The 26,539-nt window shown below is 58.8% G+C and overlaps 11 protein-coding genes and 1 non-coding gene across 12 annotated transcripts; 4 read left to right on the plus strand and 8 right to left on the minus strand.

The window, feature by feature from the left end:
• Positions 1-639: 639 nt before the first annotated feature.
• TRAVEDRAFT_148341 (MBOAT-domain-containing protein) lies at positions 640-3,001 on the minus strand. The gene is made up of 7 exons (XM_008040407.1): positions 2,535-3,001; positions 2,432-2,477; positions 1,462-2,224; positions 1,374-1,407; positions 1,098-1,319; positions 1,000-1,021; positions 640-945 (listed from the first exon to the last, which is right to left on the minus strand). Exons 1-7 carry the CDS (start codon positions 2,897-2,899, stop codon positions 811-813), a joined length of 1,587 nt encoding a protein of 528 aa, XP_008038598.1. The 5' UTR covers positions 2,900-3,001; the 3' UTR covers positions 640-810.
• A 1,592-nt stretch (positions 3,002-4,593) lies between these two features.
• Positions 4,594-5,606, minus strand: TRAVEDRAFT_47435 (uncharacterized protein; the record flags this gene model as incomplete). Its single annotated transcript, XM_008040127.1, has 6 exons — positions 4,594-4,614; positions 4,686-4,748; positions 4,812-4,967; positions 5,022-5,204; positions 5,264-5,509; positions 5,577-5,606. The coding sequence occupies 6 exons, from the start codon at positions 5,604-5,606 to the stop codon at positions 4,594-4,596; spliced, it is 699 nt and encodes a 232-aa protein (XP_008038318.1).
• A 1,826-nt stretch (positions 5,607-7,432) lies between these two features.
• TRAVEDRAFT_47436 (uncharacterized protein) lies at positions 7,433-8,004 on the minus strand (the record flags this gene model as incomplete). Its single annotated transcript, XM_008040128.1, has 5 exons — positions 7,433-7,529; positions 7,583-7,686; positions 7,751-7,803; positions 7,872-7,892; positions 7,956-8,004. The coding sequence occupies 5 exons, from the start codon at positions 8,002-8,004 to the stop codon at positions 7,433-7,435; spliced, it is 324 nt and encodes a 107-aa protein (XP_008038319.1).
• Positions 8,005-8,182: 178 nt separating this feature from the next.
• On the plus strand, positions 8,183-9,088 carry TRAVEDRAFT_167725 (uncharacterized protein). Its single transcript, XM_008040408.1, has 4 exons — positions 8,183-8,280; positions 8,341-8,566; positions 8,672-8,736; positions 8,804-9,088. The coding sequence occupies exons 1-4, from the start codon at positions 8,232-8,234 to the stop codon at positions 8,839-8,841; spliced, it is 378 nt and encodes a 125-aa protein (XP_008038599.1). The 5' UTR covers positions 8,183-8,231; the 3' UTR covers positions 8,842-9,088.
• Positions 9,089-9,932: 844 nt separating this feature from the next.
• TRAVEDRAFT_37252 (SCF ubiquitin ligase complex subunit HRT3) lies at positions 9,933-11,867 on the minus strand (the record flags this gene model as incomplete). The annotated part of the gene is made up of 7 exons (XM_008040046.1): positions 9,933-10,184; positions 10,237-10,336; positions 10,390-10,421; positions 10,485-10,518; positions 10,586-10,741; positions 10,800-11,581; positions 11,838-11,867. The coding sequence occupies 7 exons, from the start codon at positions 11,865-11,867 to the stop codon at positions 9,933-9,935; spliced, it is 1,386 nt and encodes a 461-aa protein (XP_008038237.1).
• A 122-nt stretch (positions 11,868-11,989) lies between these two features.
• On the plus strand, positions 11,990-13,568 carry TRAVEDRAFT_123148 (DnaJ-domain-containing protein; the record flags this gene model as incomplete). The annotated part of the gene is made up of 5 exons (XM_008040409.1): positions 11,990-12,451; positions 12,515-12,575; positions 12,629-12,658; positions 12,737-12,964; positions 13,024-13,568. The coding sequence occupies 5 exons, from the start codon at positions 11,990-11,992 to the stop codon at positions 13,566-13,568; spliced, it is 1,326 nt and encodes a 441-aa protein (XP_008038600.1).
• Positions 13,569-13,897: 329 nt separating this feature from the next.
• Positions 13,898-14,258, minus strand: TRAVEDRAFT_123662 (cytochrome c oxidase subunit VIIa; the record flags this gene model as incomplete). Its single annotated transcript, XM_008040410.1, has 3 exons — positions 13,898-13,956; positions 14,081-14,103; positions 14,158-14,258. The coding sequence occupies 3 exons, from the start codon at positions 14,256-14,258 to the stop codon at positions 13,898-13,900; spliced, it is 183 nt and encodes a 60-aa protein (XP_008038601.1).
• A 176-nt stretch (positions 14,259-14,434) lies between these two features.
• On the plus strand, positions 14,435-17,040 carry TRAVEDRAFT_148355 (protein phosphatase 2A regulatory subunit PR55). The gene is made up of 8 exons (XM_008040411.1): positions 14,435-14,713; positions 14,785-14,882; positions 14,964-15,114; positions 15,171-15,464; positions 15,519-15,683; positions 15,745-16,006; positions 16,069-16,321; positions 16,395-17,040. Exons 1-8 carry the CDS (start codon positions 14,629-14,631, stop codon positions 16,434-16,436), a joined length of 1,350 nt encoding a protein of 449 aa, XP_008038602.1. The 5' UTR covers positions 14,435-14,628; the 3' UTR covers positions 16,437-17,040.
• Positions 17,041-17,587: 547 nt separating this feature from the next.
• TRAVEDRAFT_47442 (uncharacterized protein) lies at positions 17,588-18,322 on the minus strand (the record flags this gene model as incomplete). Its single annotated transcript, XM_008040129.1, has 2 exons — positions 17,588-18,195; positions 18,268-18,322. 2 exons carry the CDS (start codon positions 18,320-18,322, stop codon positions 17,588-17,590), a joined length of 663 nt encoding a protein of 220 aa, XP_008038320.1.
• A 203-nt stretch (positions 18,323-18,525) lies between these two features.
• Positions 18,526-18,609, plus strand: TRAVEDRAFT_t79. Its single transcript has one exon. It is a non-coding gene; the product is annotated as a tRNA-Asp (tRNA).
• A 78-nt stretch (positions 18,610-18,687) lies between these two features.
• On the minus strand, positions 18,688-23,035 carry TRAVEDRAFT_71924 (uncharacterized protein). The gene is made up of 5 exons (XM_008040412.1): positions 21,184-23,035; positions 20,714-21,125; positions 20,148-20,634; positions 19,312-20,084; positions 18,688-19,259 (listed from the first exon to the last, which is right to left on the minus strand). Exons 2-5 carry the CDS (start codon positions 20,822-20,824, stop codon positions 18,780-18,782), a joined length of 1,851 nt encoding a protein of 616 aa, XP_008038603.1. The 5' UTR covers positions 20,825-21,125; positions 21,184-23,035; the 3' UTR covers positions 18,688-18,779.
• A 1,257-nt stretch (positions 23,036-24,292) lies between these two features.
• On the minus strand, positions 24,293-26,003 carry TRAVEDRAFT_148358 (uncharacterized protein). The gene is made up of 4 exons (XM_008040413.1): positions 25,723-26,003; positions 25,605-25,664; positions 24,441-25,546; positions 24,293-24,379 (listed from the first exon to the last, which is right to left on the minus strand). The coding sequence occupies exons 1-4, from the start codon at positions 25,972-25,974 to the stop codon at positions 24,343-24,345; spliced, it is 1,455 nt and encodes a 484-aa protein (XP_008038604.1). The 5' UTR covers positions 25,975-26,003; the 3' UTR covers positions 24,293-24,342.
• Positions 26,004-26,539: the final 536 nt, after the last annotated feature.

The raw sequence follows: 26,539 nt of genomic DNA on the forward strand, positions 1-26,539 counted from the left end.
GCGGTATCGGGCGCCGCAGGGGCCGGAGACGATGCACCTCCTCGACTTGCCGAGTGTCATCGACGTATAGCGTCGCGCTGTCGGCTTTCGCGTTCGTCGTTGTATAAGACCTCGGATGACACTGCTCGGATTATCCACGTAGAGTCATGCGCGCGTACGTCTCTGCGCATTTGATATGCGCAGACTCAGCACTGACTGAGCATAGGCCGATGCGCCACGCACAGTTCCCCTGAGCGCAGCCCCTGCGTTGCAAAGCATGTGTGGCCCGTGCCCCTGTGCGCGTACACCTACTTACAGTCGCCAAGAACGCGGCACCGGGATATTAGGCAAACATGGAACGGGACACGTCTCTCCGATGACAAAATGCACATATCGTCGGGTGCAGTCTTCGATCTTCCGGACAGGAGAGCAAACGTACACACCTGTGTGCGTACCCGCGTGGCCATCGGGATCGCCCCAGCCTGATCACTGTCAGACTCGCAAGTCAAATAACGTATGGTATCTATCATTATGTAGGACGCAGCTCCCATCGTAGGGAACCGCGCCCCGAACGTAAGCTACAGCGGACCCGATGCATGCCGATATCTACTCCAGTGCGGTGCGGGAACCATGCGCAAACCAAGCGGGAACCGAGATGGGGGGTCGTGATCGTGAATGAGTGGTGTCGTCGTCGTATGTAGGCTGGTCGGGTTCTTCCTGCCTCGGTCCGTGTTTTGACCGAGACGGAAGCGGGGAGCGGAGTGCGGAGTGCGGAAGGAGGGGCGCGGAGGGAGGTGTGCGAATGCGGAGAGAGAGGTAGGGGAGGGACGTTCAGTACGCGCAGTACGCGACGCAGAGCAGCGGGAAGCCGGCGTAGAGCCCGATCCAGAAGACGATGTTCCCGAGCAGCTTGTTCCGCCGGATCGCGGGGATGCGGCCGATCGCGATGAGCGGAATTTGTGCGATCTGCCATACACGGTCAGTGGTGCTGCTCTACTAAAAGTACAAGAGCGGACGTACCTGCAGAGCGAACAGGTAGAATCTACGAAAAGAGCACATCCGAGTCAGCACACAACACGCAAGCGCAAGGGGACCGAAGAGGAAGGAGAAGGACACACCGGATCTTCTTCGTGACGATGGCCATGACGAGCTCGTGCGCGGCCGCGGAGAGCAGGAACGTGACGAACATCGCGCTCTGGCGCGTGAGCTTGTAGCTGCTCATCGTCGACGCGTACACGTGGCGGAGGAGGAAGGTGTGCACCGGCCGGTTCCACTTGCGCGAGAACTCGTCCCAGGACGTCGAGTTCCACCAGTCGTCGTAGAACTGCCTGTCCGCGAAGCTAGGGGCGGCAGCGTAAGTCATCAGACGATAAGAGTAGCTGATTTCGACTTACTAGCTAAGTTCCGCAAAACCGTTGCATATGCACTCTGCGAAATGTCATTAGCGCCTGTGTCGTGTGATAGATAGTAAACGCGACCCACCGAAGATGATGTAGAACAAGAGCAGATATGAGATCATGAACGGCAGTGCAAGATCCAACAAGCTGCGCGCGAAGCTCTGCTCCTTCGTCGGCGTGAGCGGGATGATGAACGTCTCCACGATCGTGTACAGCAGCGCGAACGTCCCGAAAAACGCGACCGTCTTCTCGAACACGTATAGCGGCCGGATACGATCCGTGCGCGGGTACTCCAGCTCGTATACGAGCGTCGGCGTGAGCTGGTACCACGCAAACGCGCGGAGCGTGATGTTCGCCGGCCAGCGTACGCGCCCTTCGACGGGGCCCCGCAGCTCGCGCTCGAGTTCCGCGTGCGTCCTCGCGAGCTCCGCGATCTTCTGCGAGGGGTGATGGACGAGGACCTCTGACGGAGTAGGGGGATGCGTTGGGATCGCGGTCGCGCCAGGGGGCAATACGCGCGTGCCCGTCGTCTTCACGGACGGGCCTTCAGCGTTTGCGCCAGCCGCAGCGCGCGCGGCGAGCCGCTGGCGGAGCGTCACGGCCGTGCGCGCATCAACGTACGATGTCGTGCTTCCCGCTGGCGTGTCCTCCAGCTCAGCGGGCGTGCCTTGGGGGACAGCCGCATCTTGCTGGAGCATTGCCGCTTCTGCCTTGTTTAGGGCCGCGTCCCAGCCGCCTTCGGCTTCCGCGGCCTCCTTCAGCTGGGCGAGGACCTTCTCGGCCTTGTGGTAGGTGTAGGCAAGTTGTCCGTTGGTGCTCAGATAGGAGTGCATCTTCATCATCATGACCTGTTGGGTTACCAGTCAGGGGAGGCTGTGACAAATAAACATGTCGCATATCCCGAACGCCGCTGAATAACGAGTCGCCAGCCAGCGTAAACACATCGGGTCGCTGCTGCTATGTCACTGATATGCAGAACGTCCCTTACCGCTCTTACCAAGGCACGCAAACGGGATTCGCAATTTCCGACACGGAGGACAAGAGGAGGTGCTTACGAAAGAGTGGAGAGTGAAGAAGCCGGACTGGACCCATGGCCATTGGCTGGGGGCGAAGGACCAGTATTAGCTGCATTCGGTGATGGAGAAGCAAGAGACGCACCGGTTGAAGGTCCATGTAATGGCCATGCCCAGAACAGCTGCCTGCCAGAGGTGCTGGAGGACGATGCCGAAGTAGTAGTAGCGGATCCAGCCCTTGGAGATGGCGTACGCGAAAGGGACGCAGAGGCCGGTGTTGAGAACGAGGACAGCGTCGGAGATGGCGAGGGTGATTGCGTCGCGCGAGAACATGGTGGCGAACTCAAAGTCGAGGATGTAGCCGTTTGTCTCGACGCTGCGGACATATGTGCTGACGACGAAGAGGAAGAGGGAGATCCAGAAGAGAGTGAAGAAGCCGCGGAACTCGTTGGCGCCGCTGTGCTCGTTGGAGATGTCGAAGTGGGACTTGCGGGGGGCGAAGGTGACCATGGCGCGTAGCTTGTTGGAGGAGGAGCGGTATGGTTGGGAGACGTAGAGCGTGCCCTCTGCTGCGACGGAGTTGGTCGTGGTCGAAGAGGCATCGCTGGCTGGCTGCGTGGTGGAGGCAGCTGATGGTGCCGAGCGGGAAGCCATGGCGGCGTAGAAATGAGACGAGTGGGGAGAGAGAGAGATGATGGATTTATACGCGCGCGGCGCACAGCTGAGCAGATCACGACCGGGTCCGTCTTTGGGCCCACTGCACCGGCTCTCCGCCGGCGGACGTCATCGCTCCTGTCTAGCGCCAGCGCCCACGCGCGCACTCCTCCGTCACGCTCGGACGACGCGCTTGTCAGCATGCTCAGCTCACCCTCTTCTCTCGGCCCACTCCAGCGTGAGCGCGTCAGGGTGAACTTGAACGTTTGAACGTCCTGCCCAGCTTGTTTTGGACGACTATATATGCTGCAGAGATTTCGGCCACCAAACTCTCCGATGTGGGCAAGCCGACGTCGAAGAGGACTCGGATACTAGCATACGGTACAGAGTGACATGAGCGCAGTTATATGCAATGAGTTCTAGGTGAGTTGGATAATGGACGTCTGGGCAGCGGAGAACTTCGGGAGCAGGGCGCGCCTCAAAGAAGAGATGTTTGATGTCTGCTTGCAACGTCTGTGAGTAGATACCCGGATTTGTTTCCACGTATACACTACCGTTGCAATTGACGGTGTGGCTGCAAGACATGTGTGCTCTCGAAGCATATATTAGGCCGGCCGCGGAGTGGCGAACGGAGGTGAGACGTTGTGTCGCCTTTGAACGTTGAACGTTGAACGCCAAACCGCACACCGCTATAGTACTTACAACGTTGGCAGGCAAAGTTGCGATCCGCCGACGGGTGGTAGCCATGCGATGGGCATGCACGTTGGAGAGGATTCGAGTCTGGCCTTGGCAATTTCACGTCTTCGGCCGCGATCGAAGGACCCCCGACATTTCTGCCAAGGGCCTGATCCGTTTTCGGACAAAATTTGAGGACCGCAACCCTTATGCCTGGTGCAAAACCGGACAAAAAAGACCCGAAAATCGCCTATGCCTGATGCCATTTTCCGGACATACTGACGCCAGGCTGGGTGAGGCCTGGTGCCAAACCGGACATTTGCCCCGATTTGTAGCCTTTTAGACCCGCGAAAGTCGAAATTCGGCGTCTATTCGAAGCACGTGCTCGATTAGGCCTGATCTGGCCCGGACAAATTCACGAAAACTCGGGTAGGCCTGGTGTATTCCCGGACAAAATCAGGGCGCCAAAGGCCTGATCCACCGGACAGGCATTGCCTTTTTTCAACTTTGTGGATCAGGCCTTTGGCGGCAATGTCGGGGGTCCTGCGATCGAGCGCTCTTGGTGATCGACTGTGCCGGTGAATCGTGATGCCAGTGTGGGCGCTTGTAGGTCCAGATAGCATCAACAGAGCATGCGGCATAAGGCCTAAGGGCCGTGTGCAGCGAGCGCCACTGGCAGTCCAAGCATACGTGCGAGAGTGATTCGAATGAGCGCAGCCGCACTATACCACATAGCCTGCGCGGGGCACATTAAGACGCAGCGTGAAGGCCGTTGAATGCATTCGCGCCCCAGCAGCCAGCACGAGCAAGAATACAAACGCTAAGAAGCGTCCGAGGGCATCCTGATTCAATGTACCAGCCTCCCCGTCTACCGCTCAGGAGCCGAGCCCCGGGCGCTGGACGCACCGACAGTGGAAGGGAGAATACATAAGACCGGTTGGATCGTCGCCTTGGACTCCAGGCGTACCTCCTTGAGACACAACTGGGGAAACGCGACGGCGCTGCCGTGATAGACCACCCGGCGGCGGTTCTGCGAGAACAGCGTGAGGTCATGATGCACGAAGGTGCGAGCTATGAGGTACGTCATACATACCATGAAATCATATACGTCGAGGGCTAATAGGCGTGCGAGTTTCGCGCGGGTGATCGGCCGACCCTTTCTGCCGTCCGAGTCGCTGCTGCCACGCACGCGGTACTGCTTGTGGGAAAAGCCGTTTGTGCGTTTGCGCCGCGGGCAAATGCCTTTCAGCTGTGATCTGTAAGTGAGCGGCATTGAATAGCTGCTATGGAACGAGATCCTCACCCAAAGGCAGACGCTCAGCTTCTCGCCAATTGGGGCGTCTCGAGCAAAGGCCGGCTCATCCGGGGAAGAAATGCTGCGCTCGTCGAGAGCGGATAGTAACGGTACATAATGGTACGGTATCGTGAGTTCTATTTGGGGGGCGCGGGCGCGCGAATGATGTCGATAGTTGTATTGCGGCAACGTCTACGAGGCCACGAGTGTTCGATTAGCCGTACTACCAGGAGAATATTGAAAGCACCTACCTGTAGCGGAGTTCCCGTAGGTGATGCGCTCGAGACATGAGGAATATTGTACATAGGTTCTTTGCTGGCTGTGAGCCTTATAACGAAGGCCCAGTCAGGGCTCGCGAAGAGCTTGACATATATATCTGCTGTGGACGTGACCACAATGGTGCCTGCCGGGTAGTCCGCCGGATAGGATTCGTAAATAAGGCTGATATTGTTAGGCTTGGGTAAGAAGAACTGAGGTCTTGTATCCGAAAGTAGCAGCTAAAGATCGATGGGGAACGGTTAGCTCCTCGCAAATATGGCGTTCGAGGTCAGGGCTTGGACTCACTGAAAGTGGCACAACGGATTGACCGTTCATGACCGGTGGCGACGGATACAGATAGATATAGGAAATGGCGGAGAGGAGTGGAAAGGGAGTAAAGACTGAGGAACGACTGGTGAAATATAAAATGAGGGGGGGGGAAGTGATGAACGAGGAGCGAGGAGCGAGAGGGGGGTTGAGAGCGTGTTGTCGGGCGTCGTGCCCTCTCTTCAACATTGCTCACGATGCGAGGGCAGTGTGGGACGTTGTCTGCGCTATCCAAAGAACGGTCATTCAGGATCTCTCCCTTTCGAGAGCATCCTAGGTATAGCGCGTGGAGAGTGTTGTGGATATCCGGATAGCTAGGGGCTAGGTGCGTATGTACGCATTGTGGCTCCACGAAGCTCGACGTCAAGCATCGGGCCTCACGGACTGCACCGCCGATTTGTCCACTTATGGCGTCGGCCTCCCAGACGAGCTGCAGATATGCAACGGCGCTGAACAAGCACCGGACGATCACATATACCTTTCTGGTCCGCTGCCAGGCTTCTCAGGCCACCTGCAGAGTCGATCGGGCTGTGGCCCGTCAGGCGTGACTTGCTGATGTGCCCTTTGCCACTCCCGCCGCAGTGAAAAGATGGGCCCCGAGCGCAAGCAAGCATCCGCAACCTCTTTGAACTCGCACGCAGTCGATCCGACCACATTGGGAAAAACTCTATCAGTATTGACACGCATCGCCTGGATAGCAAGGCAGTCCTGCAGCATCATCAGGTTCTCGAGCATGCATTGCGGCAGTAACCACGCACCTGGAGGGTCCCTTGAAGGGCTGGCAAACGCCCCACAGCGTCCAGTCATCGCTTCCGCTCGTGCGCCCGCGGATTTGGTACGACTGACATGAAACATAGATGGCGAGAAGCCTTTCATAAGAAACGGTAAACTGTCAACCCCAGCAACGTGTCAAAAGAGCCCGCGTTGCGAGTACACGCCAACCTGTTGTGTGCTGGCCGTGCCTGCATGGAGAGGTTGAAGAGGAAGCATTCCGTGAACATCCGATGTAGATGCCGGCGCAGTTCCGAGTGCCACCCCCGAGTATGGCGCATACGACATGCATATGACGCACATTCGGGCCCAAGAGCGACAAACGTGTCACATGAGCTTCTTCAATGTGCGCCTACATCCAGGCCGATGGGCATGCTGGCTGGGATCGAGCCACGGAAGTGAGAGGCAGGTACGAAACGTGTGAACAGCGACACACCGTCACATCCGAAGCTTCTCGGTACCCCAGTGCAGCGGATGGAAGCCGAAGGTCAGAAGGCAAGCACTGCAGCATGAGGCATCGCAGAAACTCATTCATTTGGCGTATTTCTGCGGAAAATGTCCTCTTCATACGGTTTCGAGATAGGTCATCACCATATCGCCGAAGCGAATTGTCATTGATGGCATCGTGACGTCCGGGCGAGGACTGACACCAGAGCTTATCTTCGACTAAGCCGCCAAGCGCTGCTACTTCACCTTTTGTGGCTCTCTTGCAGTATCATTTAGCTTGAACTTCGAACTCGGGATCGCAGGTGCATTGCATTGTCTGTTCACATACTAAGGTCGTGATGGGGCGATGACTGCATGCCAACACGACTGATCAGATTGCAAAATCCAGACTGCATAGACGCATGCGTACCTGCATGGATCACACCTTGTGTATACGTCGCGAGCCCGTGTGAATTACACGCACTTGAGGCACTACCGTCTGTGTGTCGATTGACGGCGTTAACCGGTCGACAGAACTTCCTCCGGTTACTTGACGAATGCCTGGAGTGCACCACGGTGCAGGGTCGAGTACACATGCAGGCGGTGCGATAGATCAAAGGGCAGGATAGACAACTGTATCACAATGATGACGATGAAGGAGCTTGCGGCACAATCCCTGCTCGCTGCGCGAAGGTGGCAAATGACAGCCGTGGATCCTGGTCCTCCTCTTGGGCGCTGCAGCACGCTAGTGAGCACGCATGGGTGGGCAGGGGAAGAACTGCACGCACCGACGCTTCATCTCGCTCCGCCAAGTTACCTCTCGTAATGGCGAGCTGCGCAGCGTCGCACCGACGATAGCCAGGAATAACGACGCAAGAGCCTCGAGGACAATCTGGGTGAAGGAACGCGGGGTGAACACTGTGCCGCAATGTGGAAGACGAGCGGATGCAACTGACATCGCTCGGGAGCGCGCCCTCCGGCCGTCCCAGTGCCTTCAAATGGGAGAGGTCTGAACAACATATATTAGCATCCGTTGGGCACACTATGCACGCGTGATGATATATGACCGCGACTCACGTTCGTATGTGGAAAATGCGGCTGGACAGAAAGACGCGTCCGCGCGTCAGCGTCACGGTCCAGACTCGGGGAGATGGGGCTGACCGTGGAGGAGCGTAGCCGTCGCGACGAGAAGCATAACCTGGCCGAGCATGGTCGCGTCGTCAAGCAGTGAGGGCAGGTGAATATACGATCGCGAAAGCCGAGACGGAGGGCGGAAGCAAGGGCGGTGGGCGGGAGCAAGCCGCGGCCTGCGGACAGAGGGCGAGGCGCACGGGGCACGTGGGCGGGGGTATATGATGGCAGGCTGGGCCAATGAGGAGCGCCAGTCTCCTACGCGCGCCCCCGCAACCGATTGCATAAATCCCCGCCCGCCCCCCGATGTTCTTCTGGTTGTCCGTGTTCGCCATCTCGACATTGCTGGTAATGTGTACGTCCTCCGCCTCCTCCGCCTCCTCGCTCCCTGTGTCCCTAGACTGACCGCGCACAGTGACGTTCCGGTACCGAGCTGCGCTCATCAACCCCATGCGGTCCCTCTTTGGGCCCCGTGTCGCGCACTACCAGCCCGTGGCGACGTTCGCGGAGCAGGCCGACGCCGGCCTGTCCTCCTCGACGTTCGACATCGAGGCGAACATCCGTGACGGCGACTCTCGGGCTGGTCTCGACGATCGTGGTACTCAGGAGGTGCTGGACATCATGCGCCGGGAGCGTGTAAAGTGAGTCTCTTCCTCTCCGGAGTGCTTCTCGTGGGAGGGGCGTGGGATGCAAGGCAGATTCTGCGCGAGAAGGTACTCGGTCTGACGGTGCTACTTTCCTCCCAGCTTCGACCAGGCGAGGCTGATTCGCCAGAACCGCATCCTTGCTGCGCATGGCATCGACCCTTCAGGTCAGTCATCCGTATTCTAACGTAGCCCGCCGTGGGCCTTACATGCTCCCCTTGTCCTTGCAAATAGGCATGCCACTCGACGCCAAGGCCGTCACCCGCCTATGATCGAAGACCTCATTCCCGTCGTCTTTGGCACCCCTTGTCATCTCGATATTCCCATCCTCCAACCCTCATCTACCGAACCCACCCCTCTCACCCCTCTCCTCACCCTCGGCATTATTTGCTGAAATAACCATCCCCCTCTCCCTCCCCATGTCTCCCCCTTGTTGTCGTGTGCTTTCTCCCCGGATAACGATGCGCCGCATCGGCCCCTCACACCATCCTTGTTGTCTTTCTTGCTTGTTTTTCCTCCTACCCCGCCCTCGAGCACCGTGTAGCAGCTGTGTCTGTCCGGATCGTGTACTATCAATCCACGTAGCTGCTGCCGCCGCCCGCCGGTGGCGTCGGCCGTTTGCGCTGTAGGCATGCGACTGCGCGGGCATGGCGATGTATCGCCGCTCGCTGCGGTGGAGGCGCTCATACGCGCGGACGGCGGGCTTGGCGTCGATGAATACGATTGGATAGTTGGCTTTTGAAGCGTCGTCCGTGAGCTTGCTTCATGGTTTGCGAGTTACCGGATAACACAGCGTCCGGAGCAGTCGAAGTACTTGTAAAGGCGGCGTACTATCAAACATACTCGAAGAGACTGATATATGCGTCATCCCAGTTCAAGCCGCCGCCTGCGGGCAGCTCGCTTAATTTAAAGGAATATAGCGGTGCTAACGGAGTCGATGGATAATGAATCGTGCACGCCGAAGCCGATGCGAATTTGTGGGAAGCTTTGAGCTTCAATGCTACTTAGATGCCGCCCGAGTGCTACAACCCCTTACAGCCGTGGAGGGAAGCGCAATTGTCGTGTCAGTGCTGTTGTGGGTGGCATTTCACCGTACATATACCACGCCAAACAATGACGATCAATATATCATTTTTAGACATCGAAATCCTCGCCCGGCTTAGTGAACACCTTGTTCCGAAGGGCATGCATCTATGGATTACCATCCGTTCCGTGATAAAATTACAAGCTCGGAAGAGAGACACCGGTCGGAACCTGAATACGTATCAGTCGCCCTTTTCCATGGCCTGCACAAAACATAATTGTACCATACCAGTTACGAGCCTCACTCCCATGGCACTGGGCACCCGCGCAGGAGTCGCATTTACACATACGATCGGACCTTCGAGAACCAGAACGGCCGCTCGTTCTTGAGCGCGAGAGGGGTCGCCTCGCCGCTCTCGATGTACACTGAGTCGTACTCCCGAAAATCAAGCCGGTTCCACCGCCCGAGCGGGCGGGAGCGCAGGTCGAGGATCATCTGGAACGAGTATCGGGTGTCGGCGCCCGCGGGCTCGAGGAGGTCTTCGATGTGCACGGTCGTGCCGTCGAGGTACCAGGTGCCGATGTAGAACCCCTGGGCGTTGTTAGCGTTATGCGTGGTCGCGCAAAGGGAGAAGGAGACTGACCTTCATTTGCAAGGAGGAATTGAGCAGTGGAATTGCTTGTTGCGGACTAAGCCCTTCGTTCGCGAGGAGGGACAGGACCTGGCCGTCGGGCAGGAATCGTCTGCGGGAACCGTGATTAGTGCATCGAGTGAGGCGTATACATGCCGCACATACAGGTACCGGTAGTATGTGACCAGATGGCTGTACTGTAGTTCCATATGTTGTCACCCTTAATACACAGGTTGCATTCATGAGCGCAGGGTACGCACGTTGATCCAAGCGTTCGGCCCGACACCGTTACGTCTGCATTGTGCAGACAGACGGTCCTCTTAATGGGTAAAAAATTAACATTGGTAAACGGGGTACGTACATGTAGTGACAGACAGCGATATAGACCCCGTCGTACCGGATACGCGGGTGCTCGATATATATGCACCGGTAATCCGTCATATATTTCAGCACCAAAGCCTCGAAATCCTCCTCGGTTGGTATTTGTGGCGGCTTGAGCACGCTTTGTACCATCGGTCTAAGTTCGCGTGAGTGGATGAATGCGAAGGTGAATGATGACTTATACTGCAACGCACCTCCATATAGAGCCATCTAAGGTGACGACACGTGCCTTACGGTTAACTTGAGCAAATCGTTCGATGGATGAGTGGTCTAGCAGTCGGAGTATCATAGTGAGCAGCTCGTTAGGCAGGAGCCTGATCGGCACGCCTTCTTGCTCGTCTTCGGCTTCGAACGAAAGCTCTTCAGGCCAGGACGAGATCAAAGTGGCAAGCGTCCCAGTAACGAGGCCTTCTCCGCGAATGCGAGCGACAGGAATATGGACGGCGGCGAGGTCCACGTTCTGAAGCCCCTCCACGATCGCGTCTACATTGGCAGCTGCAGACGAAGTCTTGCGGTGGTGTGTCTTGGCCGGAGCCGAGGCAAGTGCCGCCGCTTGGAGCTGGTCCTCAACCATCTGGTACGCGCGATCCACGTTGGGGTCCATTCGGAATGCTGTCCGGTAGAGACGCAGCGCGTCGTCGAGCTCGCTCTGCTGCTCGTGCTGGACGGCCTTCCGGTATACCTCGACCGCCCTCTGTAACGCGGGGCCGAGCGGTGCGGGTCCGACCGATGACGGCAGCCTTCGGACAGCTGGCGGGGACGATGGAACGCCATGAGGTGTCCGCGAGTGGTGTACGGGTACGGAGGACGTATGTAGAGGGTGAAGCGGCCGGGGTGCCTGAGAAACGGGTGCCTCGGAGGCGGCGGCGGGCGCGGCGCTGCCGTCCTGGCTCTGGGGCTCCTTCTTCTTGCTACGCACTTCCGCGAGCCACTGTTCTCTGAAGCGTACGAGCTCTTCTGGTTCTTCGGACGCTACCTGTGAGGAAACGGGCATGCTGGGCGATGAGAGGGGGAGCAGAGGTGAGCGAACGTCCGAGTACAAAGGGCCGGGGTAAGGAGTGTAGCGCCCAATGCGTGCTTACTATCTACCTCATTTATTACGACATCTAGCGTGCCTGGGCCGGCATTTCTTATCCTTCCGCTGTCAGTAGAGTAGCCGCTCAGCGTGTACTTATACGAAGGCTAAGCAGGTAAGCTCCCAGTTGTAGTGCTCATAATTAAGGCCTACTTACCGCGTTAGTGCCTGAACTCCCTTGCATCATTGGGCTCGTCACCACTCTACCCACGACCACGTTAACCCCTCTCAGCTCGACCCATCCTCCTCCCCTCCTCCCTCCCTACCCGCCGACGGTGTCGTGCTCTATCTGTCCCAATCTCGGTGATCATGGAGAGCAACAAGGACGAGGCCCTCAAGTGCCTCGCGATCGCGCAGAAGCACCGGAACGCTGGGAACTTCCCCTCCGCAAAGCGGTTCTGCCAGAAGTCGCTCACTCTCTTCTCCACCGCCGAGGCCGTGAAGTTGTTGCAGGTTATTGAGGTTGAGGTTCAGGAGAGCGAGGGGTCTTCGTCATCTGCGCAACCAGCCGGCTCTTCGTCGGCGGCAGAGGCGCATCCGTCTGCTGCGGGCGCCCGACAGCGGCATGGCGCCGAATCGTCCAAGGCGGAGGGTAAGGCGAAGGCGAATGGGGATGCTGGTGCGGGCGGGGCACAGAAGAAGCGGGACTATACCCCCGAGAACGTTGCGGTCGTGGAGCGCGTGCGCAAGTGCAAGGTCACGGAGTACTACGAGATCCTCGCGCTCAAGCGCGACTGCGACGAGGCTGAAGTCAAGAAGGCGTACCGCAAGGTGTGTGCCTCCGCTCTGGTCTTGTCTCCCGTGCTGCATCTCTGATCCGTCCCCGCACGGCAGCTTGCTCTGGCGTTGCACCCAGACAAGAACGGGGCGCCGGGTGCTGATGAGGCGTTCAAGAGTGAGTGGCCCCCGCCTTCTCCTGCGTAGCTTCTCGCTGAGCCGGTTGTGAAGTGGTGTCGAAAGCGTTCCAGGTCCTGTCAGGTGAGCGCCTCGCTGCGATCTTCGCTGCCCGTGCTAGGTGATGCTGACCGTTACCGCCTCTGCAAAACGCACGTTTAGACCCACAAAAGCGAAGTGCCTTTGATCAGCACGGCTCAGACCCCGAGTCACGCTTCAGCGGCATGTCGTCCGGTTCTGGTCGGGGCTCACCAGCGTTCTCCCGGGGCTCCTTCGGTGGAGGTGGTGGGTTCGAGGGCGAGATGAGCCCCGAAGACTTGTTCAATATGTTCTTCGGTGGCGGCGGTATGCCCATGAACGGCGGCTCGTTCGGCGGCGGTCCGTTTGGCGGTCCCAGTAAGTCGCGCCCACACATCGTCTTCGTGTGCAGCTACTCATGTAACACGAAGTGTTCACGGCAACATTTGGCCCTGGCGGTTTTCGCACAACACGCGCGCGCACCAACGCCCGGCGAGAGCAGCAGCCTGCCGCGGAGTCGCGGTCAATATGGGTGCAACTCCTTCCGTTGTTCCTGCTCTTTGCCTTCTCGCTCCTCAACGCGCTACCCAATCTCTTCGCCTCAACACCGACCCCCGACCCCCGCTTCGCCTTCAACCCTTCACCACGATACAACGTCGAGCGTACCACCGGCGGCATGCACATCAAATACCACGTAAACGCTGCGGAGTTCTCGGGACACCCTCTGGCGGCAGAACTTGCGAGGAACGAGAACAAACCTGGGCCGCAACTACAGAAATTCGAAAGCAATGTCGAGCGGGCGTACACGCAAGATTTGTTCGCCCAGTGTCAACGAGGGCTTGACCACAAACAACGGAGGAAAGACCAAGAGGTGGGGTTGTTTGGGATCGGGACGGACTGGGCGAAGGTACGGAAGATCGACGAGGAGCCGATAGACAGCTGTAACAAGCTGAAGAGCTTGGGTTTGTTGAATTGATGGACGGCAGTCATGTCTTGTATGCGATATATGATATGCGATACCTCCGCACAGCGGACGATACACCAGCTAATCACGTATTTATCTCTGTTCTATCACGCTCTTATGCATCGTGCGGTTGAAGGCGTCCGGCCAGCAAGGACGAGACGTTTGACGAGATTCGTGATGTAGAGGTAGGAATTGCACCAGATCACGTCCGGTCCGGTCCAGACTAGGGGTCGCGGCTCGGCTCAAGCGCGTACACAGCAGCGACCGCTGCGAGACGTGTCGCGGAGGATAGGGCAGAGAACTCGATGGGATTGTGGAAGTGATACAGAACGTCCCCATGTTTACTGCTCCTGCTGCCTGGCCCGCTCGAGCCTCAGGTAAAGCTCCTCCTGGCGCTGGACTGTGGGCAAAGAGAAAAAGCAACATGTCAGCGCGTGGATAAGAAACCAGAGGCATGTGGCACGGGTGCGCCATGCCAGGCAGATGTTGCACCCGCTGACGCAGGAAGATGGAGGGGTGCTCACCATGCTTGAGGTGCACGCCATACCTGTCGCGAGGGTGTGAGTTGGAATGACGCAGGAGAAATGCGGACGGGACTGACCAGAAAGTGTAGCCGGCGCTGACGCCGAGGCCGAGGGCGGTGGTGAGGTCGAGCCAGAAGCGCTTCCTGAGCTTTCCGGTAATGGGCGCGATGTTAGGCATGGCGTACGGCGTGCTCGACGGCGGAGAGGGGGTGGGCGACGGGGAGGAGGGCGAAGTCGGGATGAAGGAGTGGGCGAGGCGCCGGCGGGAGGACGGGGCTAGGGGCCAAACACGCGTACACAGGGAGGCCTGCCGAGGACTGGAGTCTGTCACTCGCCTCCGCCGACTCGAGCTCCTGCACGCACCCATCCACCACCTCGTGTCTACCCGTCCCCATCGCTCTCACACCCGCCCTGTCCCCCCACGACCGCGCTGACCTCGCTCGCACATCGCCCCTTCAGCGCTCAGCTCGCACATCGCTCACGCTTAGCCACACGCTCTTGCATACCACCCCACACTCTCCATCGCGCTTCACTCGTGCACGTTGATCATGGATCAAGACGCGTCCTCTTCAGGTGGCTGGCGCTTTGCGCAGTGCTTCGGCGACAAGGGCGAAGTCGAGGATATCACTGAAGGTCGGTCGGGCTCATTCTCTCCAGTAGCCACCTTCGGCTTAGCGTCTTATCGCCTTCTCCATACCCCTCAGCCGACATCATCTCGACCGTCGAGTTTGACTCGACAGGAAACTACCTCGCCACAGGTGATAAGGGTGGCCGCGTCGTCTTGTTCGAGCGCAATGAGATGGTATGTCGCGCGTCTGACCGCACCCGCTCGCTCATCCAATCAATCGTGCGGTGCTCACTCACCCCATCTGACCCAAAATAGAAAAAGGGCTGCGAATATAAGTTCTACACGGAGTTCCAGTCGCATGAGCCCGAATTCGACTACCTCAAGTCATTGGAGATCGAGGAGAAGATCAACAAGATCAAGTGGTGCAAGCGACAGAACTCTGCACACTTCCTCTTGTCCACTAACGGTACGTCATCACCCATCTCCCCCGGTGTCCTATGTGCCCATATCGCCCATCCACAGACAAGACGATCAAGCTATGGAAAGTGTTCGAAAAGTCATTACGGGTGGTGTCCGAGAGCAACCTCCTCGAGGGCCAGAGATCACTACCCGCGCCAATCGTCCAGCAGAATCTCCGACTCCCCCGCATGTCCGTACAAGACAACATCATCGCCGCTGTGCCTCGGAAAGTGTATGCGAACGCGCACGCATATCACATTCACTCGATCTCTGTCAACTCCGACCAGGAGACATACGTTTCTGCGGACGACCTCCGGATTAACCTATGGAATCTGGACATCAGCGACCGCAGCTTCAGTGAGTGCCCTTGTATGCAGTCTCTGTTCGTAGAGTAGCTGAACACATTTCAAGACATCGTCGACATCAAGCCCGCAAACATGGAAGAGCTGACAGAAGTCATCACTGCGGCGGAGTTCCACCCAGTACATTGCAACCTCTTCATGTACAGCAGCTCGAAAAGCAACATCAAGCTTGCTGACATGAGAGACTCCGCGCTCTGTGATAAGCATGCGAAGAGTGAGTCCTCCATCTCTGTCATCGCGGAGGCGCTGACATTGTGGCGGTGTCCCCGGATTAGTGTTCGAGGAGGAAGAGGACCCAACAAACCGCTCCTTCTTCTCGGAGATCATATCGTCCATCTCAGACGTCAAGTTTAGCCACGATGGACGATACATCTTGTCGCGCGACTACTTGAACCTCAAGATCTGGGACATCAACATGGAGAGCAAGCCAGTGAAGACGATTCCAATTCACGACCACTTGCGGGGGAAGCTTTGCGATCTGTACGAGAACGACTGTATCTTCGACAAGTTCGAGTGTGTTTGGAGCGGCGAAGACAAGTGAGTCCCTATAATGCCTGCGATCACGTTGTATTTCCTCACCGCGGCTTGCTATGACGTAGGCACGTCCTCACTGGCTCGTACCACAACTATTTCCGGATATTCGACACGGACACGCTAAACGACGTGGTGCTACAAGCGGACAAGTCCGCGTTCAAGGCAAAGAAGATCGGGGGTCCTCTTCCAGGGAACAAGCCAGGCATGAAGAACGGCGTGCGCCCAGGAGGCATGCGGGAGAACATGGCGCTCGAGACGCTGGACTTCAACAAGAAGATCTTGCACGCGAGCTGGCATCCGCGGGAGAGCACCATCGCGGTACGTTATCGGCGCTTTTGTCATATGTCTATGACCTCATACTGAGCCGTGTGTTCGTTGCATACCCCTTTAGATTGCCGCGACGAACAACCTGTTCCTGTACAGCGCGGCATAAGCGTGTGTCGTCCTGCCCGTGTTGCCCGTGCGCCTGCCACCTGCCACCCGCCATTTGTCCACGCCTCCACCCGCTCACACCCCGACTTCACCCTCCCCCACATCATGATCTCCCCATTCCCCGCACATACCATTTCCTCCTTGCCCCTGCTACACGACACGCACAGTTTTCACCGGCAGAGCCGCGACTGACGACCCGAGATACCGAGACTCAAAGACGGACATCCCCACCCTTCCTCACGCCCTTCATTCGCCCGCCATCATACTCCTCACGACAAGCCCGGCCTCCCCACCTTCACGACCGCTCGCTATCCTCTCGATACTATATATACGCGCCGCCGCGCAGCTCGTCTTCACGCTATGCGCCACCCGGCTTGCCGGGCCGTAGCCCCCGCACTAATCCTTGCACCCCCATCCCCCCTCGCTTCCACGCCCCATTGGACGTCAGCCCGTACTATAGCCATGTCCCCCTGATTCCCCGCGCATGTCTTTCTCCCTCGCTCTCCGTCCTCGTCGTCGTCCATCCGGTGAACTCTTGCGTCTCGTGTCGGCAGCGGCCGCGTCTGTATCATCTTATCTCTCACCTCTTTCCTCCGCACTCTCACCCTCACCCCCATCGTCGCCCTCACTCCTCCCGCGGACGAGCTGCGCGCGCGCGTGCGTGGCCCGTGATCGTTGCATTCCGTACGTACATACAAAGAAGAAGCGGGCGTAGGCAGTCCCAGTAGAAGAAGAATGTATAGTTGATTCAGGATCGCAAACCCGATACCCGCGGTCGGAATGTGGGGCGTCTGGTGTGCCGTGCAGATCGTACCTCGCTCAAGGGCAAGGTAGTTAACAGATGTCTCTATCTGGTCTCGTGTTAGTGAAGATTGACGTCCTGCGTACTGTCGGGCGGCCACTCAAAGCCGTTTCGGACCCGTCGCGGGCCCCGGTAGTGTCGGTGTGGGCTCATGTCCCGCTGCAGCGCCATGGGCAACAATTTGAGTAGACCGCCACGGCTGCGGTAGCCCGTCATCGCTTGGTGGATTTGCCGGTCTCATCCCCGGGCCATTGGAACCCGAGCTTGGAAGGCCGCCCAGTAAGCTGGAAGGTGCGGGTGATTCATGGAAGTCTGTCGATTGAGTCCTGAGGGTCGCGATAGCAGCGTAGTTAGTATACGGTGCTCATTCGGCCGCCAGAAACGAACACGAGCGCAACGTACTGCGTTTCGTTTGGATGAGCTGGTGTGGCCGCGGCCTCTCGAGCGTGGTCCGACAAACGCTTTAGATCTCCGTACGCGAGATACGCAACGCGAACGCTCACGGAGGACTCGTCCTCGGAGGGGTCGGGTATAGCGGGAATGTCTTGGGGTAAGAGCGGGCCGAAGAGCAGGGGCTGGCTAGCGATAGTTTGTACTATACTGTCGATCGTCGACCGGAAGACTCGGTTGTGTGAGTCTCGGTGCTCCAGTGGCCGCCCACGGCGTGCAGTCTGTGCCAGCCTCACCGGACCATTCGCTCCGCTTGTCGTAGGACTGGCGACCGCGTAATGCCTTAGTGCGCAGAGCAGATCCAAGAGTACGCGGCGGAGCCAAGCACAGACAAGTTGACGTTCGGACTTCAGGAGGTCACCCTCTCCGGCTGAAGGTGCTGGAAGAATGATTCGGACAGCGTCCAAGTAAACCTCGATTTGCTTCATGTATTCGGCGAAGCTGTCGAAAGAATCCGCGCCGGGATTGGCAAGGATCTCCTGTATCAAGCGTATATGGAAGGCGTTGACTGTTCAAAATAATGATAGGACACAGTCAGTAGGGCGACCATAGTGACAGAGTTGTCGACACATGAACGTACAACATAGGGCCGCTCTGGGAGGCAGAGCGGAATAATTGGCGGCGCTCAAGGCCATCGCGTACCCTGCGCGTCCTGATTCCTTCATGCGCCAGACCGATATGCTCGGAGATGAGGGTGAGCTCGTCGCCACCGCCGCGCTATGTATGCACTGGCACGGCCCGGCAAGTATGCATGTTAGCGCCCGTCATAATTAGTTGCAGCGCAACGTCATACCCTCCCCCTTCTAGTCATAATGTACCATAGGCGTAAAGATGAACATCTCTGTTAGTATATCGGTTAGTACACGCGCCTGTCACCTATTGCGGGTCGCGCGAAAGCGGGGTTCGACTCCCCGACAGAGAGCATTCTTTTTGTACACACTGAGGTTGGGAGTGCACGCGAACAGTATCACGAAACTTACGAAGGACAGTCAGCTTCTAGTTCATACATAAAGTGGTCCAAATGTTGAGTACAGGAAGAGCTGTACTCTTGGTATTTTACAACGACAGTAAACCACACCGGGTCTCGCAATACTAGGGTGCCTCATACCACTCCTCATCGTTCTCCGCGTTAACATCCCATTGCGCCTCGAGCGTGATTGTCTTCCCGGCCGGAATCGCACACTCCCATTCATACAGCCCATCCTTTTCACCGCCATTCCCACCATCACCCTTTATCCAGCGTGCCTTCGCCGTCACGCCGCCCTCCCCCTCGCCAACCTTCACCGGGACATCCTCGCCAACCGCTACCTCCGCGAGCCCCGCAGGTTTGCGGAGGGCGACCGCGACCTTCCCCGCCTCGTTGCAAAGCGGGATGGCGTCGCGCACAACGAGCCCCGCCACAGCGTGCGTGTGCTGGTTCGCGATCGTCGTTGTCGTCGACCGCACCACCACCTTGCGCGGTAACGTGCTGACCTGCGGCTGATCCTCCGTCGTTGAGTGTTGCCGGTAGGTCACCCTCAGTGCGGCGTCCACCCCGAGCACACATCGGAAGCTCTCCTTGACCGCGATGCACTACAAGCCCCGAGGTCAGCAAGTGAAAATAGCGTACAACCGGTGAATGCACCTTTATAGCTGCCTGTGACACGAAGCTCTCGTCCACGAGCACGCTCACGGGCCCTGCAAGCAGAGGATATGCGCCCGTGTTCTCCACCGTCGCCACGACGAACGCCGCCTCGCTCTTCCGCGGTACGCACTCGTGACTCAGTACCACCTTCAAGTTCAGCGTCGCAAACGTCACCCTGTGTTCTTGCCCGTCGCTCTGGAGCGAGAGCACGCCCGGCACGCTGTACCCTACCGACAACGCGTTGCGCATCGGGGCGGCCTCGACCAGCGGCTGGGGTACCGGCGGCTCGACCAGTACTGGGTCGCTTTCGCTCTCTGAGTCGCTCCAGTCGGACACGTCCGCTGCGGCCGTAGGCTTCTGCTGTGGTTGGGCGTGGGCGGGCGGCGGCGCGGGTGCTGGAACCGCCGCCATCGACGGTGGGTGGGGCACCAGTGGCCCGCTTAGGTATCCGCCACAAGGCAATGGCCGCGGCGGCGGAGGAGGCTCGCGCGGGTTCCCAGGATGAGGGGGCGGAGGCGGAGGCGGCGGCCGGCGTCGAGGGGCTGTGGGAGGAGTACCAAGCTTGATTCTGAGCGGCGTTATGGAGGGGACAGACAGCTCTTTCTGGGTTTGCACGGTCGCGGTGCTCAGTGTGAGCGTCGTGTTTGTCCAGTCTTCGCCCGTGCTCTGGGATACCGTAGCGCAGCAGCGCAGAGACACTTCCGCGGACGGCTGCCCGTCGGTCATCGGGACGTGCAGGTCGTAGCATGGCGTCCAGTGGACCCCGCTGACCACTATACAGGGAGAACATCAGCCCATGCAAGCCCCCACACCAAGCGCGACCTCTGATCACTCACGATACGTCAGCCGCAACTCCGCCACGCCCTCCTTCTCCGCGAAAACACTCGCAGCAACGACGGTCCGCGCCTCGCCCTTCCGCGCGCTCCGCACCGCCCTTAGCTCCTCCTCGATCGCCGCGATCTGCGCATCGAGAGCCCGCACGACCACGTGCGCCGCCAGCTTCTTCTGCGCAAACCCCTCGACGAACGCAAGCAGCCCCGCGTGGTCCGTCGCAATGCCGCCCGCGGGGGTTGTCGCCAGGCGCGCGGCGCTGTCGAGCAGCCCCATCTCTTCCTGGCAGACGATCCATTGGGACTGCAGGGCGTGGCTCTTGGCGAGCAGCGCGGCGGCCTCCGCGGACGGGAGGGGAGGGGCATCGGGCGCGGGGCGGCGGCAGACGATGTCGAGCACGCGGACGGAGTCGTCTGCTGGGCCGTATATCCTGGGGGTGCTGGGGTCGGCGCTGTCGGATATCCCAGAGATCTCGATGATGTTCGTTCCGCTCTAGGGTCACCGGGGGTGCGATGCGTGTCAGTGTCGGGAGGGGATTCAGAATACACGGGAAGGGAACTCGACGACGCACCTTTAGTTCCACGGAAAGCACACGCGTCACTTCTGCAATCGACGACTGGAATACAGTCACGGACTTCACGGGCACTTCAGATGCCTTTAGGGAGACCTTGTTCGCGGACATGGCGGTGGTCGCGGTATTAGGAAACGCAAGGGTGCTACGAGGCTACGGGACCATTAAATGGCCCCTTCATATCAGCTTCGCGCCGCGGCGCAGTACTGCCCAAGTGCTGCCGAGAGTGTTCCTGACTAACGCAAACGGGCTACGGGCAATACGCAGCTTGACGGGGAGATGGACATCGAGCGAGCGCAGTTCCTGAGCGAAGTGTTGAGTGTATCAGTTCTCGTCCGTAGTACTTCAACGGTAGTACTGTGAGCGCGATACGCAGTCGTCATGATTAACGAACTTGAATGAGCGCTGAGCGCTGAGTATCCGTTCCGTCAGTACACGCGCACGGCCTATTCATTGATACCACGACTCACTTTCAACATGCACTCCATCCGAGCGGCGGTAAGGGCCTGCGAGTGTAAATTACAGCTGATATACATTTGATCGACTTAAGTACGGTCCGTCTATCACTACAAGATGAATAATTTACAACGTTGCGTGCGGCAGCCACCACGTCAACGAGGAGAAGGCCGGATAACGCACTTTCGAAGACGGAAAGAACAACATCGGCATCGCCATCGTGAGCCCTTGTGGGTCGAACTCGAAATCCTCCTCCTCGCTCTCGCTCCCGTACTCGTCGCTCGCGGCCAGTGGTGGTGTCGGGGGCGCCGAATGCACCAGAACTGGCGAGGAAGGTGGGAGGGGAGTGATCTGGAAGGGTTCGGATGGGGTGAGGGATTGCTCGGCAGCGGCGAGGACAGAGGCAGCGGGAGCTTCCTCTAGCTCGCTCGGTGTCGTTTCGCTCGGTGCGGACTCCGCTGTGAAGTATTCCAGCACCCAGGAGAGCGAGATCGGAGCGTCATCGCCGCCAGTGGGCGCAGAAGGCGCTGCCGGAGACTGCGCAGGCGGCAGCTCGATTGGCTTTATCGGCTGCGAGCCAAGACTAACCGGATGCTCGTCTTCGGGCTCTGGCAGTTGCTGCGATTCCACGGGAAGTATCGAGGGAGAGTCGGGAGTGGATGGAGGGAGCGGTATTGACAGGAAGATGTCAAATGGAGAAGACTCCGACTCTGAGTCCGGTGATGTATAAGGTGAGGTTTCATCGTCCGGTAGGACGAGTGACTCGAGAGGAGCCGTGAGGGACTCTATTGAGAGCATAGATATCTTCCGCTGCCGAGGCTCTTCGAGGACATCGAGCTCCGCGGGTGGAAGGGGCACGTCGGCTGACGTACTGAGGACAAGGGGGAGATGGGTGGAGGCGGCATCCGACTGAGGCTCGGATGGTGCGGCCGAAGGAGACACATCCTCCGGAAGGACGAGGGTCTCGAGAGGGGCCGTCAGAGACTCGACGGATGCCAACGAGAGTGTCCTCCCCCTCGTGAACTCGGAAGGGGTTTCTTCGGAGATGGTTGCGCCGATGTACTCGGGAGACAAGCGAGAGCAAAGACTCTCGATGCTGCGCTTGTCCGAGTCGACTGAGTCGACTGCTGGAGGTTCTGGGCTCAGATCCGAAGCAGCCCCCTCTGCACCAAGTTCGCCCTCGGCGTCTTCCGGCAAGGGGATAGACAGTGCGAGCGCTAGGTTGTCGACCGGAACGGGTGGGTCAAGCGCCTCAGAGTCGGAGCCTGCGGACGGGGCAGGTGCCTCGGTCTGCTCTGGGCTAGACGGGCTCTCTGCGATCTCTGGGAGAGGCGCTACAAGAGGTTCATCGCCCGTCACGTCCTGCAGACCTCCAGGCGCGGTATATGAGAACGAACCTGAGCCCGAAAATTCTGTACCGTGCCCCCGTCCCCGGAACGACGACGCGACGCTGTAGTCCGAGGTCGCGTCCGACGAGTCTGAGCAATCAGCGACATGCTTGCCGAGGCCGCCGTCGGCGACGCCGCGCGTAAGCGTGTCGACGCTGGGGTCATGGTGCGGAGAAACAGAGATGGAAATGGGCGTCGGCTGGTCGGCAGAGACGAAGAGAGAGAGGATGGGTTCGTGGTCGTCGAGGATGCGGGGCGAGGGGTGGGCAGGGTCGAGAGCGTCGGTGCTCGCGTGGTGGCGGTGACCGCGAAGGAAGGTGTGGCTGATCCGGCGCTTGAGGCCCGATACGATCCGCTTGACGCCTTTGGGCGGGCTGGCGGGGGCTGGGCCCGACGCACCTGGCGTCGACGGCGGGGCCGTCGTCGGGGACGGCTTGGCCGGGGAGGAGTGGGTTCTAGGGAGGGTGAAGTGCGGCATGGGAGGCGTTACATGGACGATGCGCGGGGCGGAGGCGTGGAATGCAGGTTTTATAGACGGAACACGAGCACAACGGGGTCCGCGCGCCACTCGTGCCCGTCCGGCGTGTTTGCAGTGCGGCCGCGAGCGATCTGGCCACGACATACTGCACGGCGCCCATCGGCCACGCCTGTCATGTCTCTTCGCCCCAATATCGCGCCTGCCACGCCGCAGGCCGATTAGACACGCCTTCGACATCGCTTCACGCCCGGTCGTCCGCTCCATGCCCCTACCGGATGGCACCCATGAATGATCTGTGCCCTGCAATGTTCCTGTTCCTCGCACCCGTGGCACAGTCTAACTCCCCGCGCGATACCCCGCACATCTTCCGACTCGAGCGTGGGGCGCGCCGGGTGGATGCTGGAAGCGTCAAACAGGGGGTATCGAGGACCGGTCCAGGCGCCTAGGCCTTCGTACGAGACTCTGCTCGACCAACTCATCTCGAGCTTTATCTGCAGAAATCAGCACAGCTGTGTTAATTGCACGATGACCTCAGGCCTGCGCACCAACTCACCGGAGGACCCTATGAGCTCTACAAGAGCCGAGAAGCGTCCATATGCCCTTCACACCGACAAGTGAGCAAACTTAGTATAGTACGACGTCTTCTTGACATCCATCCCTGCAACCGTAGATTGAACTTTCCTGGGCACTCACCGGGGTTACGGGTGTCCGGCGCGTCAGCACCAAGCATCCACTGACCGGACGTCCCTTGAGGGCGTCGTATATATATCGGTCCGAGATGGATGTGTCGCATCCACGAGATTACCGAATGTCCGTGCACAGCGCAGTATTAATGAGGGCGATCCCCCTGAGCGTACATACCGTCGTGGAGGATTCGAGGGATCGTCGAATGAGCGTTTGGGATGACTGGAATTAGCGGGGACTTCAGTGTGACGATACCGACGTCGAGGTAGGTTTGCACGACGGGGTCGTCGAAGGGGGGTTTGAACACATCATCGATAAACGTGTCTGGCGGTGCCTGTTGTGTCAAACTACCCTGGGCCGCAGTTTGCCGTGGAGCATTCGACGAAAGGGTCCGCAGAGGTTTGGTGAAGATGTGTGCAAGATCTGTGATACTTTGTGAAAAGTATGTCTTGGAGAACGCCTTCGTATTGCACGATCACGCCCTGAGAAATGTCTTGCATCCGCCAGCGGACCCTCGTATAGTGGCATTTCCAGCTGTGCAGCCCTTGAAGTGCAACGTAAATTTAGCATGTGGTTTTGATGAGGCATAATGTACACTATACGCGAGCAGCAGCATCGGGAGTTCATGACTTCGCCTTCTTGTCCGTGTAGGCCTTCAATCTGTGCGGGATGCATGCATCAGTATCCGCGCACAGGGCAAGCAATAAGAGCAAGGACTCACTTCTGATAGTCCCGATCCACTTTTGCCTTCGTCTCCTTCTCGCTCCTACCGCCGGCACTACCACCCGTAGCACCTTCTCCTGCGCCGCCGCCGCCGCCTCCACCCTTCTTCTTCTCCTTCCTTGCTCTCCGTTTATCAGCCTTCTCTGCCTCTTCGTTCATCGCCAGCAAGTCCTTGATGGACGGCATCACCGACGACGCGAGCGGCTGCAGACGCATCGGCCTCTCCTCTTCCTCCTCCTCGTCCTGTAGTTCCCCGTCTTCCTCGGGCCGCCGCTGGGGCGACCCAGAACGCGACCGGGACTCGTTCGAGCGTGCGCGTTCTGGCGGGTGAGAGGCCGCTCGGCCCTCTTCACGTTCGTCGTCCGAGGTCGCGAGCCATTTGCGGGGACGGGGCGCGCCGCCGTCCTGCACCTCGCCCTCTTCGTCTGCGTCCCGCACCGGGGCCGACGTGCCTGGCTTGTCTTCTTCGTCTGAGTCGCCGAGGTCTACGCCGGTGTACTCCCCCGCGTCGGCGAATATGTCAAAGTTCTCGTCGACCGGCTCCGGTTCTGGTGGCGGCTTTGTCACCGGGGATGACGGACCGGCCTCGGACTGCTTCACTGTTTCGCGTTCCGGGGAGGCTGCAGCGTTGGACGTATGCTGTTCGAGGTGCTCCTCCACAGCCTTTGTGGTGGTGGAAGCAGGCACGACCTTGCGCTTCTTTTTGCGCTCCGCATTCTCCTCCGGCTCGCCCGCCTTCACCTTCTTCTTCCGCTTCACCTTCTCCGCTGCTCCTCCAACAGGCTTAAACCCAATAGGCTTGAACTTGCCCGCCTTCTTCGCCGCCTCAAGAGCGGGGTCTACTACGCTCGGTATAGGCACGTCCGCCGCCGCCGCCGTGCCAGAGCCGCGCTTGCTCTTGAGCTCGCTGAGGATCTCCGCGCGCGTGCGCTTCTTGGGCTGTGCGGCGGACTCGAGGAAGGCCTGCTCGAGCGAGACGTCGTCGGTCGCGGCAGACTCCGCGGCAACGCGTGCGCGCGCCTGCTCGAGGAGCGCGAAGTCGAGACCTTTGACGAGGACGGTGTGCTCGCTGTCGCCGCCTAGGTATTTGCGCTGCTCTTCGACCTGGCGTAGGCGGAACGTCAATACGTCATGGTGTAGGAGATCGCGGCTAACGACGTACCGCGTCGCGATCCTCGTTGTCCGCGTTGCGCTTCTCAAACTCGTCCGCAAGCGCTTCTACCTATGCGGCACCGTGTGAGCAGTGCATCGCGCAGGGCGAACGTATTGCGTATGCTCACCTGCGCATAGTCGTTGGGTGCGCCTATGCGCCGCTCCTCTGCGCGATTCCTGTACGTCTCGCCCTTTGTGCCTTTCTTCAGCTGCCGCGGCTTAAACGCAGGCTGCGACGCGTCGATCGTCTTCGCCTTCTTGCTCTTGCCTGCTGTGGCGGCGACGAGCAGTGAGCCGCGTACATGCGCCGAGGATGCCCCAGCAGAGGACGAGGAAGCGTTAGGAGTTTGGAGGAGCTTGCGGAAAGATGTTTGGTCCATGACTGAGGTGGATGAGGTGAACGTAGCACGGCGAGTGTACTCGGAGTCGGAGCACTCATGCCTGCCGGCGTCTACGATCATTGGCGTCTACGTAGGCCTGATTACCAGATCTATCGGGGATCCCTAAACTCCTTCGCGCACTACTCTTAGCGCCGAACGCAGTCTTTACACTAGGCTTCAACGCAGTGCTGAAGTTTGTGAACGCCCAACACGACAATCTTCTTGACCATCTCTGTGAGCTATTAGAGCTTTCTGCACACATGAACGGCTCACTCAAACTCCGCACAGCTACCGCTAGTATTGTCACGGGACGATCCCAGACTCAGGTTTTTGCATCTGAGCATCATCTGAAATTGGTACTACTGTTCGGAGTTTGTAGCTGCACTGAAGGTCTTAAAATATTTCTTTGACTGACTGTCACTGCGGCTTTGTAGGTACTGCCAAGACTGCAGCGTGTGGTCGAGGGCTTGATCTCTCCCCGTCCATATATCGTGACCCGATGGATGCACCCAGATGGCCGCCCTTGCACCCCTGCAATATGAAGCCATGCAATGTGCGAGGGCTG

Source organism: Trametes versicolor, assembly GCF_000271585.1.
Source record: "Trametes versicolor FP-101664 SS1 unplaced genomic scaffold TRAVEscaffold_6, whole genome shotgun sequence".
NCBI lineage: Eukaryota > Fungi > Basidiomycota > Agaricomycetes > Polyporales > Polyporaceae > Trametes > Trametes versicolor.